The sequence below is a fragment of the Macrobrachium rosenbergii genome, chromosome 42 (assembly GCF_040412425.1).
Source record: "Macrobrachium rosenbergii isolate ZJJX-2024 chromosome 42, ASM4041242v1, whole genome shotgun sequence".
In the NCBI taxonomy this organism is placed as follows: Eukaryota; Metazoa; Arthropoda; class Malacostraca; order Decapoda; family Palaemonidae; genus Macrobrachium; species Macrobrachium rosenbergii.
In genome coordinates, this window is record NC_089782.1 from 44,392,747 (window position 1) to 44,415,444 (window position 22,698).

The following is a 22,698-nucleotide window of genomic DNA, read 5'->3' on the forward strand; positions in this document are numbered from 1 at the left end:
GGTGCCACTGCCTATGTACTGGGATCCCCCCATTGTCTTAGCTTAGGATTCCCTTTCATGGAAGTACACTCAAGCACACTTTTCTGTTTGTTTCCTCTTCAAACAGTATGTGGGGTAAGCTTAGCAGAAGGGCTGAGTATGCCTGGTGGTTTAGCAGAGGTTGCTTTATCCTTATCATTTTCTTTATCTTTACCTGCGACTTCATTTTCAAAACCATCACTGCTGTCCTTCCTTCAGTGTCTGGTTCTATTCCCTCAAATTTATTTGTCACCTTTCCTATAATGTGTCTCTCTCTGCAGGTTGATTTCCTTTTGGAGCCCTCTCGGGTTTAGAGTCTGTGGATTATCTGAGGGTTTTCAGCTGAAGGTTTAAAAAAAAAAGAAAGAAATGGATAAGTCAAGAATCTATCACTGTATCCAAAAGACCTAAGTTCAAATCCTGGCCAGGCCAGATGCACTTATCAATTACAATTCCCCATGGGAGTAAGTTATTCCCAAGATATTTGTGGCTTAACATTTATAAGTACTGTACAAAAAGTCAAGTGTGTGTAAGTTAACAAAACTTTCAAAGCTTTTAACCTTGACTATATGAATGGTCTGTGGCATGTAGGTTGTAACAATGAAATACCTGAATGTGGAGGAAATAAGAATTTATTCTCATAGGATGTATATTCCTTTGGCTGTTGCATTAACGTAAATATGCTGGAAAAATTTCAATTCATAATTTTCATTTCAGGAAATGACGTTTAATTTATGCCAATATACATACACCGCACTATAATTAGTAATCATATTTATTACCTTCCTATATTTGGCCTTTTCCCATAAAAGTAGGCACTGTGTTGGACAGGTAAACCTACCCCTTGTCCTAAAAAAGTAGACACTGTGTTGGACAGGTAAACCCACCAAGTACTTGCTTTAACTGTTCTCTTACTATTCTTTTTACATGTAAGCTGACAGAACTGTTGTGGCTATAATTGATGGAGAAGGTTTACTTTTAAAAGGCTTTAAACACACACTGGTCTTAAGTCCTGAGTCTGCATGTCTTTGTAGCACCTCTTTCTAAATTGTCATGCATGACCCATGATGTACTTACCATATTTCTTTCTAATTCATTACAGTTTTAATGTTCTTTGCAAACTTTGTTATGATTTTACTTTCTTTCCTTTGACCATTTGCAGTTTTTACTTATACAGTAGTTTAAATGCATATTTTCCAATTAAAAATGTAAACATATTTATCAAAGTAAAACATGCATATAAAATACATAAACATAAAGACATGAGTTAATGACAATACAATGTGTCTCAACATAAACACATCACATTTTTCTGTAAAAAATCAACAAAACAGAAACAAAAAAAAAACATCATCATCAACATACTAAAACAATGATAACAAAACAAGCAAACAAAATAAAACTACATCAAGACCCTACCTATAACATATCCTCAATGTTGCATGGCAAATTCCTTCATTATGAAAATACTCCTCAACCTATTCTAATATGAGATTTACTTTGTGCACATAGATTAAACAGTTTTCAATACTAGAGGTAATTTCATATCACCACAGCATATTTTCATGCACCAAATGAGAGCTGGCTTCTGTTCTCTAAGATGCATTAATTTAAACAATATTCCTCTTCATACATGGCATGGCTAGTAAATAGGTCCTCATGATTGTTCTGTGATAATGCCAAAAATTTCCAAGAAGTATGATTTGAGAAGCTTAAATAATTTACTAACAATATTCCATAATATTTTTGATGCTTTTACAGATACTCTCTTCTACATAATGCTTCTCTAAAAGACTGTTTTTTCTCTCTTAGTTCTCAGTTTCTTTAATGACAATCACTTCTTTTTATTTATTTACGTATGTGAACTTTTGCATGTTTTGAGACCACTATAGTTTTCCCAAAACTACAGTTGATTGGTTCCTATCTAATGTGAAATCTCATACGTTTTGACCAGCCATTTTCCTAAGAATAGGTTTTCCCCATACCATGCATCTGGAAGACTTCTCTTCAATGAGATCCATGACTTCTGAGATTATTTCCAGACAAAATGCTTTCCTGCATAAATCGCACCTGAAAGGCTAGTCATTACTGTGAATCCTAGTATGATCTATAGCTAAAATTTTCTGAGTACTGTAAATACTCTCCCATGCCTCTTGCCCTAGCAGTAGTCCTTGCCCTTCCAAGGATAAGGAAGTAATGTGGGAGGGGGGGATGCCTTGCTACAGTAGCCTGTAAGCTCCTGTGGGTAAGGGTTCCTAGTTGGGCAGGGATCATGACTACTTGAATGATATGACTTAAAGAGATTATACTTCTGAGAAAAGACCCACATATGTTACAAGTGAACTGTGTCCCACCACTGAGAATCTTTCCATTTTGCTAGGCAAGTTTCCTGAGCAAATGTTGTCCCATATTCACCACATCTAAATGGCATATCTCAAGTGTGAGTCCTTAGATAACCTGCAAGAAAGATTTTTGAAGAATAGTACTCCACACATGCCATGTAAGTGAATTACTTTTCTTTTGTGTGACAATTACCAAGTGAATTTCACTGAAATTCCTTTCACACAATTGTTACATCTGAATGGCTGTTCTCCAGTGTGAATCTTTATATATGGTTGGTAAGATGAATTTTCTTACAAAATGTTTACCCACTTTCAGAGTAACAGAAAGTCTTCTACCTATTGTGACTACAGGTATTCATATGTTTCCTAAAAGAACTTCTCCAAGAAAAGCCTTTGCCACATTCACTGCATCTGAATGAGACCTCTCCAGTGTGACTACTCATATGATCTATAAGGGTACTTTTCTGAGTAAATGCTTTCCCACATTCAGAGCAACTGAAAGATTTCACTCCAGCATGGCTATTCAAATGCCTCCTGAGAAAACTCTTCTGAGAAAAGGTTTTTCCGCATTCACTGCATCTAAACGGCTTCTCTCCAGTGTGACTATTTATATGACATCTGAGAGAACTTTTTGAAGAAAAAACTTTCCCGCACTCGTTGCACCTGAATGGCTTGTCTCCAGTGTGACTGGTCATATGGCTAGAAAGAGAACTTTTCCAAGAAAAGGCTTTGCCACATTCGCTGCATGTGAATGGCTTCTCTCCACTGTGAATTCTCATATGATTTGTAAGCTGAGTCTCCAGAGAAAACGCACTCCCACATTCAGAGCAAATAAAAGACTTCACTCCAGTGTGGCCTGTCATGTGTCTGTTAAGAACACTTTTCTGAGAAAAAGATTTTCCACACTTACTGCAGCTAAATGGTTTCTCTCCGGTGTGAGTATTCATATGACTTCTCAGAGAACTTTTACGAGAAAATGCTTTCCCGCATTCACTGCACCTGAACAGCCTCTCTTCAGTGTGATTATTCACATGATGCCAAAGATAACCTTCCTGAGAAAAGGCTTTCCCACATTCATTGCATCTGAAAGGCTTCTCCCTGGTGTGAATCCTGACATGATTTGCAAGCTTTAATTCCTGAGAAAATGCTTTCCCACATTCTGAGCAACAAAAAGACTTTTCTCCATTGTGACTCTCCAGATGAGTCTTGAGCAAAAATTTCCTAGAGAAGGCTTTCCCGCATTCATTGCATCTAAACGGCTTCTCCCCACTGTGAGCCCTCATATGATTTGTCAGATGAATTTTTTGTGAAAATGCTTTCCCACAGTCGCCGCATTTGAATGGCTTTTCACCAGTATGGATCCTCATGTGATATGTAAGATGAATTTTCTGAGAAAACCCTTTCCCACAGTCAGTGCATATGTATGGTTTCTCTTTACTATGGATTGCATGATTCTCATGAACCTCCTGTGAATTTCTTTTCCCATTTATACCATCTTTTTCCTTCTGAATTTTCTGTGTATTTTCAAGTATGTCTTTCTCTTTCCTACATGATGCAAAATGTAAGTCACATGTATCTTGAACACCTGTCCATACATTTACACTTCCTTCTCCGCTGGCTTCCTTTCTGCTAGTTAATGAGTGTTCCTCATACAGCCCTGAGTCAACTTTGCGTGGAAAATTTGCACATTCATTAGAGCTGGATACTTCTGACTCTATCTTGACATCTATGAATGGATCCAAGGACAAGCAGCCATCACTGACTGTTGAAGTACAACCAACCATATACTTGTTATCATGACTGGTTTGAGAAGGTGATGATGGCTCTTCACTTTCACTTTTGAAAGGAAATTCTATGGAAATTTCTGGATTCATTTTGGATTTTGTATCCGCTAAAATTTAGTGTCCTTTTTATTGTTTTCCCAACTCTACAGAGAAAGTCAATCCCTTACACTTCAAACCATTAAACACAAACAACAGGAAATGAAAAACATAAACCTGTACATTTACTTCCTGTTGTTCGGTTCTGTTCCCAAATACAGAGTCCTACCTTTTTATAGTTTTCTTCCATACAAATGCCACTTATCCTCAAATTATATTCCAATTTTAAAACTTAAAATGCCACTTTGCTATTTTTTTAACCATTCACACAATAAGTGTTCAACAAAAATGGCACAGAGTGCTTCAATTAATAACTTATTGAAAATTTGTCAAATGAAGAATTACACACAACTGCTCAAAAAAATGTATTACAAATGTGGGACAATAATTATATTTTATAAGAATACTTCATTTCTGATGAAAACATTTCATATACATCTGTGTACTGTACTGTAGTACAGAGAACTAGAAATGAGTGTTACTAAGGAAAATATACAGTAAAGACATGAAAACATTATCAATTTTGGGGTTATGTTAAGTTAATTATACATTTAACCTTTGCCACTACATTCATACCTTCATGATACAAGATTTAAAAAATGCAGACTCTCAGTGATGCTCCATACTACTGTAGAGACTCCACTGTTTCTTTCCTTCAGAAGTAAAGATCTGAAATTAGAGAATACATCCCAATTACAGAAAAAAGTGTGATGTAAGCAACCTATGCATAAAATAGATAAAAATCAAACATTCCATTTTTAAAGATTATAATTTTTTCAATATAAACCCATTGTATACTTTACCAGTGCCTGTTTGTGCATCTACATGAATCCCATGCACTCCACACTACTATTCAGTACTGTATTAGGAAAAAAGGAAAACACCCTAAGAAAAAATTAATAAACACTATACATCCTGTGGTTTTCTGCATGCAGATAGGGTTCCTCACACCTTTCAGTGGCTAACTGCCTCCCTACTTGTGTGGTCTGAGCAACTCAACAAAACAGTGGGGAATTAATTTAATTTTAAGAAAATTACATTTCTTTTACTAAAAGCAATTACTTTTATATATGACTTGCAGGAACCAAAGAAGTAACTGGGAAGTGAGATGTGCTGTACTCTCATAATTCCTAGACACAACAGGTGATCAACAGGACTGGGATTCTGTTGCAGGAAAATAAGAACCTTAATAATGTAAGGGGTTTGCTGGTCTACAGAAGCCATTTGCACTTAGCATTCTAGTCAGGCATGGAACCTAGTTACCCTGGAAACACATCCCAGAATGGATGCCACAAAAATTATGCATTACGGTTGGGAATGGTAAATGACTCCTGGGCCCAAAAATTTGACCATTTTTGGAAAAACTTAAATTTACCCATCTATTAGATATAAAGAATACGAATCTAAAAGCTTTCAAGCAATATCCCTTTAAAAGAAGCAAATGTATATTGTCATCTTGATGAGCCAGTCATTAAAACTGAGCAGATATCTATATTCCTTTTGCAGAAAAGTGAAGCTGAAAGTCCTAATTTCAGGCAAACTGACCTGAACTGAAGCTGTTTCTTGCTCTGTGACATTCTCATGGGCTCTTCAAATAAATTTACTCAGCCAAAAGGAAAGGGAACTGCCAAATATCTTAAAGTACAAAAATCAAACCTTCAGGCTAAATAAAACCAAAAAAATAAGTTTTTGTCATTTACACAGAAGGAGCTTAAATATTATGATTCATCAGTCAAATACTTAATGTATAATTTGAAGCAAATAACATCAACTTTTATGATCTAATCATTCCCAGGTTTAGATTAGAAAGCAGCAGAAAATCAGGCAGTTTTGGCACATTCTCAAAATTTGGAAACCTTCCAGAAAATATCCTAATAATGAATTACATTCAAAAAATTAAATAGTTGATTCTGAATGGGCTATTAATGCCATTTCTAATGGATTTAATTGAAGTAGTAAGCCACTGAACAAATGTATACAGCAATTAGGCCTGACATTTCACTTTTCAAAGATTTTTAACTGAAACTTGAAAAAATGTGTAAATACTGTAGTTGATTATAAAGACTGACTCTAATTCTTTGTCCAGAAAAAGCATGGCTGATTTAGCTATGGGTTTCAGCAGCAGTAAGCCATGCACTCAAAAATTCATTCTAAATTAGTAGATGACATTTCACTTTTCAAATGATTTTTTAAAGGTAGGGCAAATTAATACACCTGTTATGAGTAACACTTCATCTACAGTGTAAAACCATTTGACCACAGAAAACTATTTCCAACAAACATTGCATGGTCAAAGGTTTTTTTTTATTTTTCAGTATCATGATGTCAGGATGATATTTTTTCTCTGGGTAGGCAATATTCATGTTTTACAAATGATTATAGTGATAGGTTGGTTAGTTGCTGGCCAGGCAAGATTTTAGAAGACATTGAACCCATTGTCGAGTGAGGTTGGCAGTTCATAAGCAATCATTTGTGACAAGGATGTCCCTTTCCCTGATACTTGTCATCCTGTTTGCAACCTATTCTTACAAAATTTACATTTTGCTTCTTTTTGGATGTTAAGAAAGACTTCTGGATAATCTTGATAGGTGTATTTTCGGTGGGAAAGATCCTGATGGTTTTTGAAAACTCCTTTGTTTTTTAAAAAATTTTTATTATTTTGTTTCCCAAGATTACTTACTGAATTTTTATTATTATTATTATTTTTTATGATTATGATTATTAGTATCTTCATGGATGAACATTCAATGTATACTAACTGCAATACAGTGCCTGTTCCAAATACTTTACTACATTTTCTGACTGCATTAACTTTACAGGCCAATCTCTGCAATTCAGCCTTTGCTCTAAATATTGCAGAAAAACTTATTTTATATATATATATATATATATATATAATATATATATAAATACTCTAGCTAGCCAATGAAAAATATTCAATATGTACACAATACATAAGAAGCAGTTGGTAAATATGATGCTCTTTTAGACTGATGACATATACTCGCCATTTGCAAGTTATCGGAAACAGGCCAGTGATAAGGGTTTTGAATTAATACACCTGCAGAGTAATTTATCTAGAGTGTATTTTAGTGCTACTTTCAAAAATTTAGTATATCATAAAGTCAAACCTATTTTTCTCTAACTTTCATTTGTTTTTTGAGGGTGGGTGGATAGTGTTTTTGAGGCTAAGCAATCAGCTGTCCCTCTCCTGATAGATTTCTGAACCTATTCTACAAGTTTTCCTTAGGTAGGTAGCAGAGAGTTGTTGTGAAATCTTTAGTGAACCAAGACCTATTGTGTCTGGGGATCCACAAGGCAGTGTTCTTGGTCCACTGCTATTTTTAGTGTATACAAGTGATATGGTTGTTGGCCTGGAAAACAAGATTGTTCATTATGCCGATGATGCAACACTTGTGGGTGTAGGAAAGTCTCCACTTATGAAAAATGAAGCTGCCCTCAACCTCAATCGGTACATGGACTGGATCAGGGAATGGCATAGTCAGTGGGATATGAGGCTGAACTCCAGTAAAGAGCGAAAATACTATTGATTAGCAGATCTCATAGAGATTTCCCACCCCATTCTTCCCTTCAGGTGGATGGAACTTGGCCAAATGAGTCTAAAGCTTAAATTATTCTCGTTGTAACTTTTGAACTTATCTAACTTTTGAGAAACATCTAAAGAAAGTTTTAGCACAAGCCGCACGAAAGTTACATATTGTTCGTAAGGCCTCATATATTTATAACAGTGATAAAATCCATGCAACCTGTTTTAGGTAATTTGTACTTCCTTTACTGGAATACAGTTGACCCCCGTATTCGCTGGGGATGGTACCACTAACTCCCAAGAATAGCTAAAATCCACAAATACTTAAAACCCTTCTAAAAATGCTTATAACTGCATATTTTGATACTTCATAACATCAAAAATCCCTCTAAAAATTATTATACCTGAATATTTTAATAGTTTTATCACAAAAAGTGCATTTAATCATGAAAATTATATGAAAATACAGTAATCTGTGAATATTTCTCTATGAAAAATACAGAGAACAGGTGAACTTTCTGCGAATAATTTGTATGTACATATGTTCCACAGAGAAATCCACGAACAGGTGAAGCCGTGAATCTGGAACCAAGAATAGGCAGGGGTCCACTAAACCGTTCTCCGGTATGGCTGTCTGTTTCTCCCAGAGATTTAAATATTAGATAGAGTGGTTCATGGTGGTAGGTTTCTGTTTCCTAATAGCAGCAGTTAAGACTTGGACCATGGATGGATGGCCTCTTGTTTGTCACTTTTTCATAAGTTGTATTTCAACAGAGATCTTTCACATTTACAACTGATTCCTGATCCCCTTTATCTGCCGAGAGCAACCAGACTCGCTGAACAGCAGCACCAATATGCAGTAAATGTGCCTTGCTGTCAAACTTCTCAGTTCCAGAGGTTCTTGATTTCTCACACCGTTGGAATGTGGAACAGCATCCCAGAGGATGTCATGCAGTTGGAACTTCAGAAGTTTTGCTTAAACTTCTGAAGCTCCAACTGCACAATGCTATTCTTCTTTTTGCATTTTAATCCATTTTTATATATCTGTCTATTTATTAATTTATTTTTCTTCTTTAATAAGTGGGTTCTCTTCTTTCTATATTTCCCTTTATTTCTCTTATTTCTTCCTAATGAACATCACATTCCTTGGAAGCTTGAATTTTAAGTCAATGGCTCCTGTGGGCTTGTTCCATATGAATAGGTTTCATCTACTAAATAACAATTAATATTAATAATAATTAAATTTTTGATATAGATTATTAAATTTCTCAGTATGCAAACTGATATGACAAAAGATATTGCTTCAGGCATTTTTCAGTTCATACAATAAAGACAGGAAAACTCAGTTTCTTAATAGCAAACCTTGGTAGCATGTACATTATAACGTCTATTACTGAAATTATAATCAAAGCAACAACTTCAATTCATATATGTGATAAAATATAACAGTTACAAATATTAACAAATACAAAATTTAAATTTCTTACAGAGACTGAAAGAGATTTATATTCAAATTTGATTGGGAAATACTGTACACAGTATTTCAATTGCATACTATAAAATTAACCACATATTTTTCCAACTACAATGCTTATCTTATGTTTTATATTATTTTTAGTTTCCCCAGGCCCCTACATAAAACAATGATGTGGAGGACACCAGTGGGAAACTAGCAAACAGCACACTGAGGAATGGCAGAAAATTCATAAAACAGAAGATAATCAATACAAAAATACATGGTTCATGTCTGCTGTCCAAAAGTCACAAAATGATATTTTTATAATAAAATAAAGTTTTATATATACTTACCAAGTAATTACATAGACATAGTTTCTAACTAGCATGGCAGCTTAAATTCAAAATTCATAATAGCACTCCCATTGTTTAGTGTAGTGACCAGTCTCACCCACTAATGGGAATACTAGGAACGACTTAGCAAACAACCTCATTCTGTTTGTGCCTTAAGTCCATCAGAGGGGAGGAGGGTGGGCTCTGATTTTGTAATTACCTTGTAAGTATATATAAAACTCTATTTTATTATAAAAATGTCATTTTTATGTAAGTTACTTACCAAGCAATTACATAGCTGATTCCACATTGATAGGAGGTGGGATACATGGACATATTCTACTCCAAGACATTAAATAATGTAATGAATCTGAAATAGAAAATTTGCTAGCATTGAAAACAATGCTTGTCATTTCCTTATCAGTTAAGAGAGCTACTGCAGGAGAATACCACCTCTGGTTGGTTCTCATCTTAACGTATAGTGGCATGGCAGTATAACCGCGGAGCGCCTCTACTTAAGTGGGAGCTTTGCAGCGAAGGATTATTCCAATGGCTAGCAAAGCATCAATAGGTGCCTGCCCTTGCCCTGGGCACAGCACCAATATAAAAAACAACCAGACAAAGTTGTCGCCTACACTGAAATAAAACCGCAACCCATCCACTGAGAGTGGTGGGTGCTCCAGGTACATTGTAACCTCCTGCTCTCCAAACTTGGCACCTTACTACAAGGTGAAGAGATAGTAGAAGAAAATCCTATGCTTTCTCCAGTGATACCATACCAGTCACTAATAATGGTCCCAAGGTACTTCAAAGTTTCAACACTGTTTCAACTTTCATTAAAAATAGTGAGAGGCAAAGATCAATTACACTTCCACTAGGTCAATTGCAGAATGGGAATAAGGGACATATTGTGCCTGAAAGATAATGAGATAGAATCTGCTCTGACGTCCTTTTCTTTCACTTAAGTATGCAAAATGCTCTCTTGAATCTGAGAGTGTGTTTCAGAAAAAACATCCACTTAGGAGAAGGACTATTTGTTCTTAGCCAGAGGGCAAAGCAGGTCATTGCCAGAACACTATATGTTATGAATGGCCTTCTGATCTTCTGGTCCTGATCAGGTAACACCTGAAAGCTCCAACTGGACAGCAATCTCTCTAATCTTCCTCAGAGCCAAGGATGTCCATCAGATCCAGGGCTGGTATGGGTCCTCGTTCTTGGCTAAAAAGCCAAGGGTAAATGGGCCAACCTCATCTCCTTGTGAAAAAACCTGCACAAAAACGATGGTTTGGAACTTGCTAAAACATTTTAGCAGAAGCCAAGATCATCCGGAAAATAGCCTTCCGGGTAAGGTTTTTCAGAGAAGAGGAACACTGGGGTTCAAAAGAGGAACCTGTCAGTCACTTCAACATTACGTCCAGAATCCAGGAGGTCAGATTTCATTCCTTGCTTGGCCTAGTCAAAGGACTTGATGAGGTCGTTGAGATTAGGTATGGTGAAAGATCTATGACCCTGTGCTTAAAAATGAGTTAAACTTAGCTCAATTCCCCCTAATGGTGGAATGTAAGTGATTTTGGATCTCCTCAGATAAAAGAGGCCATCCATAATTTGGGTCACAAATGTCTCAAAAGAAGAGATGTAGAGTCTGAGACCCCAGCTACGCAAAGTCGCTCTCTTATTCTGGTAGAGGGAGCTAGAAGATTGATGTCCGCATTACAATAGACCCTATACTGTAGTTGGTCTAGAAAAAACCCCTTCGTTCTGACAAGCTACCAGACAGTCTGAGCCTGTCCAGACAAGAGCAAGCCACCCTCAGTGGTATCTCTTGAAGTGGGGTTGACTGAATAGACACGGACTAGGGAAGGAATCATGGAGAGTCCACCAACAACTGTGGCAGGTTCGGAAATCATTATTTCATGGGTCAGAATAGGGCTATGAGGGTCATCATAATGTTGCAATGAGCCTGAAACTTGTTCACCACTTCCTTGACTATGTTGAAGGGTGGAAAAGACTTAGGGTTCAAATTGGACCGAACTTGCAGCACGGAGTCTGCTGCCCATGCTAGTTGGCCTGCCCTATAGATTCCACAGATCCCGACAGACCAGAGGATGCAATGTCCACTTGGTAGTAAGAACAAGCTTCTGACAGTTCAGTTCATCTGCCAGAACTTGTTAGTTAGCCTGAATAAATCAAGAGACTAGAAAACTTGGTTTTGATTGTCCACTGTAGAACTTCTCTTGCTGTCTGGTGGAAAGAAAATAAGAGAGAGAGACTCCTTGCTAACATAATAAACATTAGAACTGCTGTCTAGTCTAAATGGATTACCACAGTCTAAGAGTGAACTAGGGTTGAGAAGCACTGAAGCCCTATGCGAATTGCTTTCAGCTCTCTGGCATAGATGTGAAGGTTCCTTTCTTCCAGGGACACCTCTTGGAAACTTTCCAATTCCCCTAGCGGGCTCCCCAACCTAGATCAAGGGGTTGAGAAGTCTAAGACTAGTCTCAGAGGATGAAGGAACTTCCTTTCTGACATTTAGTTCGGACAGCCACCACCGTAGGGTCCAACTTAAAACTGGGGCTTTGGAAAGAAAACAACAGTGTCCGGCTGTTTCCCTGTCCCAGTTGACTTGTGTTCAAAACCTTCAAGGATTTTTCCTTCAAAGGGAATCAAAGAAGTCAGTTGTCCAGGAAAAACTGATGTTCATGGCCAGAAAATGAAGTCAAATGTAAGAGGAGTGAGGACTCAAGAGGAGACTTCTGCGGTAGAGGCCGAAGCCTAGATCCCCGAACTGGAAGATCATGTCTCGTAAGATGGACCTGAGATACTCTCCGAAGTCCGGACAGGGACCTGGAAGGAAGTATCCTGCATGTCCAAGGTCTCCATCCAGTTTACAAGGAGAATGGACGACAAGATTGTCTGCTTTGTCTCCATCTTGAACTTTGTTCTCTATTTGAAGAGAAAAAGGGAGCTGTGGGCCATTCAAGCTTGCTGACAACCCTGCTGACTAGCAAGCAACCGAGCGAACTTGCAGATCACTGTGCAGACTCTCAGACAACTGTAAGGACTAATTGCTGACTGCTGACTTTTGACTTCTGTGCGGACACATGGACATCCGTGCGGGCTCGACCTCTTATTTGGACTTGATAACGCCTTCCATGGACTCAACGACACCTTGTACAGAATGAAAACATATGCAGAACTGTACAAGGTGGAAATTAATATTTGGCAAGCTTATAAAAGGCTTGAAAAGTCCATAAGAGACACAAAAGCCTGACAGTGGCCTTGTCCAAAACCAGGAGTGACAAATTCTTCTGCAGTCAGACACAATCCTCGAAACAGAAATAAAAAAAAAGAGTCCAAGAGCAAGCACTAAGCGTTCAGCAGCGGGAGCCTAGTATTGGCTAGACAGTGTTGAGCACAGGTGTTCGGGAATCAGTTCAAGGAAGTTGGCGCCAGGAGCTTGGAAGTTGATTACAGGTGTTCAGGAATGGGCGTTGCTAGGAAGCACTGGTCTGAGAGGGTTCAAGGTGCTTTCTCCTCTAGCTTGGAGCCCAAGTAAGGTCTTCCAACAAAAGAATGCTCAAGAAAGAAGGTATTGTCATTCCAAAGGAAGTCAGACCGAGGAAGAGACAGCGGGAACCACAGTGAAACTGCAGGATGGCTGTGAGATAAAGCTAGCCTCCTTACCGCTTGACAGGAAGCAGAGAACAGCATCCATCACCTGCATGTATCTTCAGCTGCTGTGAAGAACCAAAAAACGTTATAGCGCTTTCTGTCTGCACCGAAAACTTCAGAACTGGATGATGGAACTGCAAAACTCTCATTATGAAGTCTGTCTAACTTGACTAACATCTCAGTGGACAACAGTCCCCAGTAGACTCATCCACTAATGTTCTGAGTAAGAAAAAAAAGGGGCTAGAAATTAGCAGACCATCTGAACGTAACTGTGATTTTCTAGGCAAACAGAAAGCCCGAAAATTCCGAGAGTTGAGACTGACATCCAAAAAGCTGACTCTTGCAACGGAGGCTGTTTTTCGAGGAAGAGGTGATGTGGGTCTGTAGGCAAAAATAACAAAGCTCACTACAATTGTGTGGCTCTCACAGTAGTAAAGAGCACCAGAGCTATCTCTTCTAGAGATTCCAAAGAAAAGAGTGGAAATCTCTTAACACCATCTCAACTGTTCCTTTTCCATACAGGACAGGACTAAGAGACAATCCGGGGCGATGTCTCTCAGTAAACACTTGGGAGTCTTCTAAATTCTTGGCCCATGCTCCTGCTGCCAGTCAAGAAAAAACCTTTTACTTCAAAAACCTTGACAAGATCTTCAACAAAGAAGCCTAGTTCCATCGAAGCACCAGAGGGAGGAAAGTCCAAAGACACTTATCTTGCTCCCTTTTAAACAAAAGTCAAACTCCCAACTCCCTCAGAGACTTCTTGGAGGACAAAGAAAAATGCCAGAGGTGGGAGATTTCTTCAACATGCTCATAAATTCAGGACACAAATGTCCATGTCTGCAAAGGACAGGACTCCGAGACACTAATTGTCGCTAAAAAAAGGAGCAATGTTGGCTTGTCTTGAACTCTAGGCAAAGGTGGAACATACCGTACTCTAGGCAAAGGTGGAACATACCGTACTCTAGGCAAAGGTGGAACATACCGTAGAGAGCCAAAACATTTGTGAGCAGTCTGTATGGCACTCAGAGGCAGGAGTCTGATACTGAAGAGTTGGCGCTTGGTGATCGGGGACTGGCACTGGCCACTTGAAAAGCCGGAGCCAGGCATTCAATCAGAGACTGGCGCTCAAAAAGAAGAAAAGTGTGTTCTTAGCAAAGACGGGTGCCAAGTACTAAAGAGGAACTGGCGCCAGACACTAGTAAGATGGCACCGGGTGCATGAGAGTGGGTGATGGGAGTTCTGTGAGTTGGCGCTGGGTACTAAAGAGTGCTGAGCGCCTGGGAACTGGTGTCAGGCGTTCAGGAATAGGTGCCGAGAGAACAGGAATTAGTGCCAGACACTAGTAGGATGGTGCCAGGCGCTCAAGAAGATGTCAATTTGACAACTGACGATATATTACACATCTATCAAGACGTATTTCCAATGGCTGCCTAACACTACACATCCATCAAGACGCCTTTCCAGTGGCTGTCTGCCGATATCTGGGAATGTACTACAGGTTCGACTGAAGGGATGACTACTCGTGGGCAAACCCCACCAACCTCTCTTGGACTTCAGTATGCCTCCTCCCAGGTTTAGGTGAGTCTGACAGGGACCTTCCTCTAGGAGAGTCGGCGGGACGAGAAGCCACATGCTCCACTACATATCCATCAAGACACCTTTCCAGTGGCTGTCTGTCGATGCCTGGGAATGTGCAACATGTTCGACCGAGGGGGCAACTACCCAGGGGACTTCCCACCAGCCTCCTTTGGACTTTCAGTTCACCTCCTTCCAGGTTTAGGGGAGTATGACAGTTACTGAGGTCTAGGAGAACTGGCGGGCCAGATAATCACCTCCTCCACTGCACAACACTTCACTGTTACAAGGTTAATTTTCTCATCTCCCTGAGACGTTCGCTGACTGAGCTGAGCTGATTCTAAAGTTGCCACCAGCCATTTATGGGCCACTGAAGTGATGGAAACTCTTTCCCACTTGATACGGCCAAATCGTGTGCGCGTAATATTAATACTCATATAAGGACTCCCATCCATCACCCCAAACCTGTTATAGATACTCATATGAGGATTGCCGTCCACTAAGGGTTAACATGATGTGGAAAATGTCCTCATTTTCAGTTACCTTTCTGATGTAAAGGTTAATTTTTATAAAATTACATCAATGTAAAGCTTAATAAAATCCAGTAAATTAGATCCTGTGGAGCAGCTGGTTGCCATTTCTTACAGGAGTTACAGGAAACTTTCATGTTTACAGTAGTTTTTGATGATTAATTGATTTCAGGCGTTCACAGATTTATTTTGAAGGTTTTAAACCACGGAATCATTGTACTGGTTTACTGTTGGCTGTTAGAACTGGAGAAGCATGTCCCTGATGTGAGGTGGTTGTGGAATGATGTGCTGTTGTTGAGGCATTTTGTTGCTGAGTGAATGTGATCACGAGATTTGATTTTGTTTGGTGGATATTTAGATAACTAAAATGGCTTTTTTATAGGTCTGAAATTGTCTTGGCAGGACTTACTGTATTATAGCATCAACTGATTTTACAGTTAATATTACTGATCTTGGGTAACTTGATTTTTGACATTGGCTGCGATGAAGGTTAGAAATTTAACGTACTCACACTTAACCTGAAGGTTGTTCTTGGGTGACAAATACGAACAGTAACCTGTAACAAATGAAATGACAGCCATAAATTCAATGTTGTGGACATTTTTTCATACAGAAAAATGATACAATTATTCAATAATAGTCTTGCTTTAATAGCTTATATTCTGACCAGAATTTTTAATTTCTGGTAATACCTTTAGAGTAAGAACCACCTAAGACAGATTTCATATACTGTATATACAGTATATATATATATATATATATATATATATATATATATATATATATATATATATATATATATATATATATATATATATATATATATACATATGTATATATATATACATATAATATATATATATATATATTGACACAAATATATATAATAGGTTTGCAATATATATAGTCATTGAATAACAAATATTTTATTTTACCTCTGCTATAATATATAAATATATATAATTAGCTGCTATATGTACAGAAGAATGGACTACAGATATTTTCTAAAATGATATATATTATCCCCGTTATATAGGGGGCCTAATATATGTAATCTATATATATAGTTTACATTAGACTGCCTATATATATATATAGATGCCACTGTTTCATGACTGCTATAATTTATATTCCTTTGAGGGAATGGCTATATGACATATCATTAACAATATATAAGAATATAATATAGAGCTATATATATACCCTATATATATATAATATTATATGTGATATATATATATATATATATAATAACAAATATATATTTATATATATATATATCATATATATAACAGACTCTATATATATATATATATATATATATTATATATATATATATATATATAATATATATAGCCTATATATATATATATATATATATATATATATATATGGATATGATATATAACTATATATATATATATATATGTTGTATTGTATATATATATATATATATATATATATATATATATATATATATCTATAAGAGATATATATATATATATATACTAATTATATATGGACATATATCTGTTTATATATTGTATATATATATATTTTTATATATGTTTATATTGGTGATATATATATATATATATATATATATATATATATAATCTTGAGCTGTGTTTATATATATATATATATATTGGGTATATATATATATTTTATTGTTATTAAGGTTATATATTATATATTATATGTCTATATATATATATGGATATGCTTTTTGTTTTGTATATGTTTGTATGGTATATATAATTCAAGATATTTATATATATATGTCTATATATATATATATATATATATATATGCCTATATAATGGATATATATATATAAGGTATATATATATATATATGTTTATATATATAATAATATATATAACCAATATAATAATATATATATATCTAATGTCTATATATTGCCTATATGGTATATATTAATATATATATATATAATATATTATATTAATATATATTATATATATATATATATGATTCTAAGAGCTGTGTTTTGTATTATTTATAGTTTATATTTAGTATATATATATATTGGATATATATAATATATATATGGGCTATATATATATATATATGGATAATATGTATTGTTTGTATACTATGATGATATATTCTTTTGTTGTCCAAATATTATATAATATATAGTGATCTTATATATTTAGTATAAGGTAATATGCATTTCTTGATGATGTTACTGACATATGGAGCAAATGACATTGAAGTGTTGTATGTGACTCCTAGGATTTTTATTTCATGTATGTATAATTGTGGTATATGTTATATATTGCTGTATATCTGTACTGATGTTCTTATGTATGTGACTAGTGAGTAGTGTATTATGGATTTTGTTGGTGCTACCTGTAATATATGTTTATATATGAGCCAGTTTTCAAGTTGTGTTATGTATATATCTGTACTTGTATATGGATATATATTTTTGTCTGCATGTATTGATATGATTGTTATATCGTCTGCATATATAGGAGATGTATATGTTGTTAGGTGGTATTATATATCATGCATAATATATATAAAATATATTGGATTATATATATATAATTATATATATATATATATATATATAAGTTTCTATTTTGGATGACTCGCCATTGTATGTATAAATATTGTCTGTCTGTTATATATATATATATATATATATATATTTATATTGTTGTATATATATATGTTATAAATATATTGTTGATATAAGTGGTATATATATATGGCGTCAAATATATTATATATCTATTGTGATTATAGTGTTCTTTGTGGTATATATGTCTGGAGTTAATATATCTTATATTTTATATGTATAAATTATTATATAGTAGTGTTGTATATGGATATATATCTAATATATATATATAATATATATATGATAATATATATATATATATATAATGTATTTTATATAAGATGATATATATATATATACTTTTATGGTATATATATATATATATGTTATAAGGTCCATAAAACACTATTTAAACATTGAAACCATTTTGTTTGGTTTTAGAAGTGCTATTATTTTCCTAGTTTCCAAATATGTGGTGAACAGAATGCAGTGTGTGTAACTGAATAGTTTTCTATGTTTGTCAGTGTTTGTGTGCCATCTTATATCTAGATTACACTGTTTTACAGGAAAACATTGAAATGGTATAATATATCTCTTGGCACCAAAGATTAATAGGTTTTGCTTAATGATTCAGTCATTGAATAAACAAATCTTTTGTTTTACTCTGCTTAATCCCTAAGAGGGAATTAGTTGCTCTGTGCTTTGACAGAAGAATGGACTACAGATATTTTCTTTGAGTATAATTTCCCTGTTGTGGGGGCTAAATCTGTAATCTGCATAGTTTGGTTTATAAGATGTTGGTTTATAGACGCCACTGTTTCATGACTGGAATTTTCTTCCTTTGAGGAATGGCTGATGAATGACATCACATTAACAATTGAGTGTTCCCAGAGCTTCATTTGAATGCCCCTGTGTACAAACATTGAGTGTGAAATTATGTTAGTTTATAATCAACAAATTCCAGGACTTTCAAAAGTAGCACCCCAACAACAGACTCTCTAACAGTCTGGCTTTATGGTAAGTAACAAAGTCTGTTAAGTAACAAAGACCCTATATTATAGGGTCTTTGTTACTTAAATATTTTCTGGATATCTTCCACCTCCACAGAATTCCTAATGCATGCTAACCCGTACTTCATACTTAATATTCAATTTCAAGAGAGTTATCTAAAGATTACATCTAAAATGATAGCAGAGCAAAAAATAATAATGATAATGTAGCTGATAAGTACAGTAGTCCATTTAGTTGGAGTTACTACAATGAACCACTGACATGTCACCCAGTTGCTAAGCCAGTCACCTAGCCTGAGGGGGAGGGAGAGTGAGAGAGGGAGAAGGGTTGATGTGGGACCTACATACAAATTTTATGGGCAGCAACCGTCATGTGCTATGTAAGGGCAGCATAATACAGTGTACAGTATTAGTAAATGGAAGCCACCTACTTACAAACCAATGTGGTGGAACCCCTCATTCATATGCTTTGTAAAGATGGCCTAGTAAAAATACATCAAGATTAAAAGAACCTAAACACTGCAAAATCATGAGTCCATTCAGTGCTGGCACTGAAAGGGAAACAGAGTAAAAAGGTTTGAAAGGTGTAACAGGAGGAAAACCTTGCAGTTTCCCTATGAAACAATTGTTAGGAGAAGGTGGAAAGTATGATTGAAGAGAGATAATGTGAACAGAGGTAAAATAAAAGGAATGGAAGGGGTTGCAGCCGGAGGCCGAAGGGACATTGCAAAGAACCTTAAGCAATACCTACAGTGCACCAAATGAGGTGCACTGATGGCATTAGGCCCCTAGTCCTAAGGGTGTTATGGATATTAAAACTACAAGTACGTACCATCATAAATCTCATGTTCATTTTCCACCCTCTATCTGTACTGCTCACTCTCATTCTCACTATTATTTTCTATTCATGGTTGTGAAAGTCATCATTGTCACCATCCCCAGCAGCTTCTTGTAAACATTTCTGTGCTACACAAATCACAGACAGTGAGCATAACATCTTACCTATTAAATGGAAATAATAAGGAAAATGTTATTTCTTTATTCTTAATTACACTCAAAGCAATTCAAGTGACTCCACAAAATATGAATATAAATGCACATGACCAAATGAAGTCTAAAAGGAATGTTTGCCCTTTTACAATCAATTTCATGTTTGTTATTTATTTATCAATAGGTTAATTTATCTGTTTTTCTAATAAGTGATCTCCAATTTCTGTATTTCTCATTAACTTCTGTTACTTCTTTAGAATGAATGCCATATTCTTTGGAAGTTTGAATTACAAGTCAATGGCCCCTGTGGGCTTGTTCCATATGAATAGGGTTCATCTTCTTAATATAATAATAATAATAATAATAATAATAATAATAATAATAATAATGTGAAAATACCATTTGGTAAAAAACTAACATCCAGTACAATGAATATCATTTATGAATTTGTATTATTATCCTACCAGCACTTAGGAAGTTACAACACCCAGACAAGACTAGACATGCCAAAATGAATCCCATAATATCAGCATGCAGTCCTTGTTGCCAACAAGTATGCTCAAGACACTGGCAGCTGACAGTGTCAGCCCAATGTGCAATTTCAGTGAATTACAATATAAAATTCAAACTACAGCCAAGCTGGGAACTATGAGGTTATTTAGCAATGAAGACATAATGTTGAAAGAATTGCTGCAAGAGGGTGGAAACCCACATGGAAGAGGGAAGAATATAGACAGAAGTATACGTGCCATATAATGTACGAGATTATTTATCAGGTCAAACTTAGTTCCGCATCAGGCTACAATATTTTTAATTATTAATAATATTAATATTATTATTATTACTGTTATTATTATTCAGAAGACGAGCCCTGTTCATATGGAACAAGCCCACCACAGGAGCCATTGACTTGAAATTCAAGCTACCAGAGAATATTATGGTGTTCCTTTGAAAGAAGTAACGGAAGGTAACAGGAAATACAGAAAGCAGAGATCAGTTTTTAGAAAAGGAAAAATAAATAATTAAATAGACAGGCTAACTTGAATATGCAGCTTAGCCTGAATAGACAGCCTAACTTGAATATGGCACAACCAGATAAACCTAGAAAGCCTAGCCTGAATAGGCAACTAAACTGAATAGACAGCCTAGCTTGAATAAACGTCCTCGGCTGAATAGACATCTAACTCAAATAAGCAGCATAGCCTGGATTGACAGCCTAACCTTAATAGCCTAGACAGCCTACCTTAATAGCCTAGGCAGCCTAACTTAAATAGACATCCTAACCTGAATAGACAGTCTAACTTGAATAGACAGCTTAGCCTGGATAGACATCCTAATCTGAACAGACATCATGGTAGATCTAAGTAGTAGCTCCGCGGCGGCGATTTCCTTCTAACTTGACTTTTTCTACAGTTTTTTGGTTGCTAATTATAGATTTATCTTCAATTTTTGTTGCACGAATGTAATTAACCTGTAATTAACCCCTGAAGTCTATCCAACAAGGGGTTTCCATACCCAATCTTCACAAGACATAGCACGGGTACATTGGCAAATGGCTCCACCCATTTTTTCCCTCCAGAGGGCGCCTCCCCAACATAAACATGTCTGCTCCATTTCTGTGTTCTCCCCGACCCAAAACCCCAAATTCCCACAGTCCCCCTTTACTGCTGAGTAGAGTTAGGGGGCAAATAACAGTTGGCCGACAACAAACAAACTCACCACCAGTATCAGAAGCCCTAAAAGTGTAGAAAAAAACAATTTCCAACACAAAAACCAGGCGCGGTGCTAGTACTTAGAATTACCGACATCATAACCTACATAAGACAGCCTTGCCTGCTAGATTGGACAGACGGCCTAACCTGAATAGATATCATAACCTGGACAGACAGCCTAGCCTGAATATGCAGTTTAGATTGGATAGACAGCCTAACCTGGATAGACAGCCTAACCTGAATAGATATCATAACCTGGATAGACAGCCTAACCTGAATAGGCAGCCCAGATTGGACAGACAGCCTAACCTGAACAGACATCATAACCTGGATACCTAGACAGTCTATCCTGCATAGGCAGCTTAGACTGGATAGAGAGCCTGGATAGACTGCCGTAATCATAGGAAGGGCGAATTCCTGCGGGTATACTGATCCAACTGATACCAAATTTGACAGAATGACAAAAGATTTAACGAATAATACAATTATGGGTAGAATTATAAAGTAGCTTCGGGATTATGCATTTACCTGCTGGAAAGTAGTAACAGTAGTAGTAGGCTGGATTTGCCTTTAAAACAGCTCCCTTGCTCGTTTTATTCTCCTTTGTTTAAGATTTTTTGTCTCTAAAACCATGATTCTTTTATTCTACATAAAACCATGATTCTTTTATAAATTCTTTCATATTTCCAATCTCCCCCTTCAGCAGATCTGTAAATAAAAGTTGCCGAAATCTCTCTGTAAGGCTTACCTCTCTCTCTCTCTGACTCTCTCTACGCTTCGAAAAGTGTTACATATCCACTCACTTATCTATCATGACACCCTGCTCATACTATGTAATGCATTAACTCTCTCTCTCTCTCTCCGAGAGTTTTCCATGAAGATTAAACTTTGTCATTGTTTAAGTTCTCTTCTTTTACGTCGTAGAAAGACTCCGACTCTGGAGCAGTGTTGCTCATTTTCCGTTTCAAAAATTTCGCCGTTTTCTTCCTAAGGTAAACAAAGGCCGGTATTGAGGACTAACTGGTAGGTATATTCGGG

The 22,698-nt window shown here is 36.1% G+C and overlaps 1 protein-coding gene across 2 annotated transcripts; it reads right to left on the minus strand.

Annotated features, from left to right (window-relative positions):
* Window positions 1-632: 632 nt before the first annotated feature.
* Window positions 633-22,298, minus strand: LOC136828368 (zinc finger protein 260-like). Of its 2 annotated transcripts, XR_010850016.1 has the most exons (5): window positions 22,189-22,298; window positions 19,791-19,960; window positions 15,762-15,908; window positions 902-4,909; window positions 633-855 (listed from the first exon to the last, which is right to left on the minus strand). XR_010850016.1 is itself a non-coding variant. In XM_067086324.1 (4 exons), exon 4 carries the CDS (start codon window positions 4,232-4,234, stop codon window positions 2,693-2,695), a length of 1,542 nt encoding a protein of 513 aa, XP_066942425.1. In that variant the 5' UTR covers window positions 4,235-4,909; window positions 15,762-15,908; window positions 19,791-19,960; window positions 22,189-22,298; the 3' UTR covers window positions 633-2,692. The 2 variants fall into 2 exon arrangements, 1 of the variants encoding a protein (XP_066942425.1); XM_067086324.1 differs by having other exon boundaries at window positions 633-4,909.
* Between the last annotated feature and the right edge of the window lie 400 nt (window positions 22,299-22,698).

Bases quoted from the DNA above. Each gene is read 5' to 3' on its own strand.
- LOC136828368 (XM_067086324.1), bottom strand. From the start codon at position 4,234: ATGAATCCAGAAATTTCCATAGAATTTCCTTTCAAAAGTGAAAGTGAA.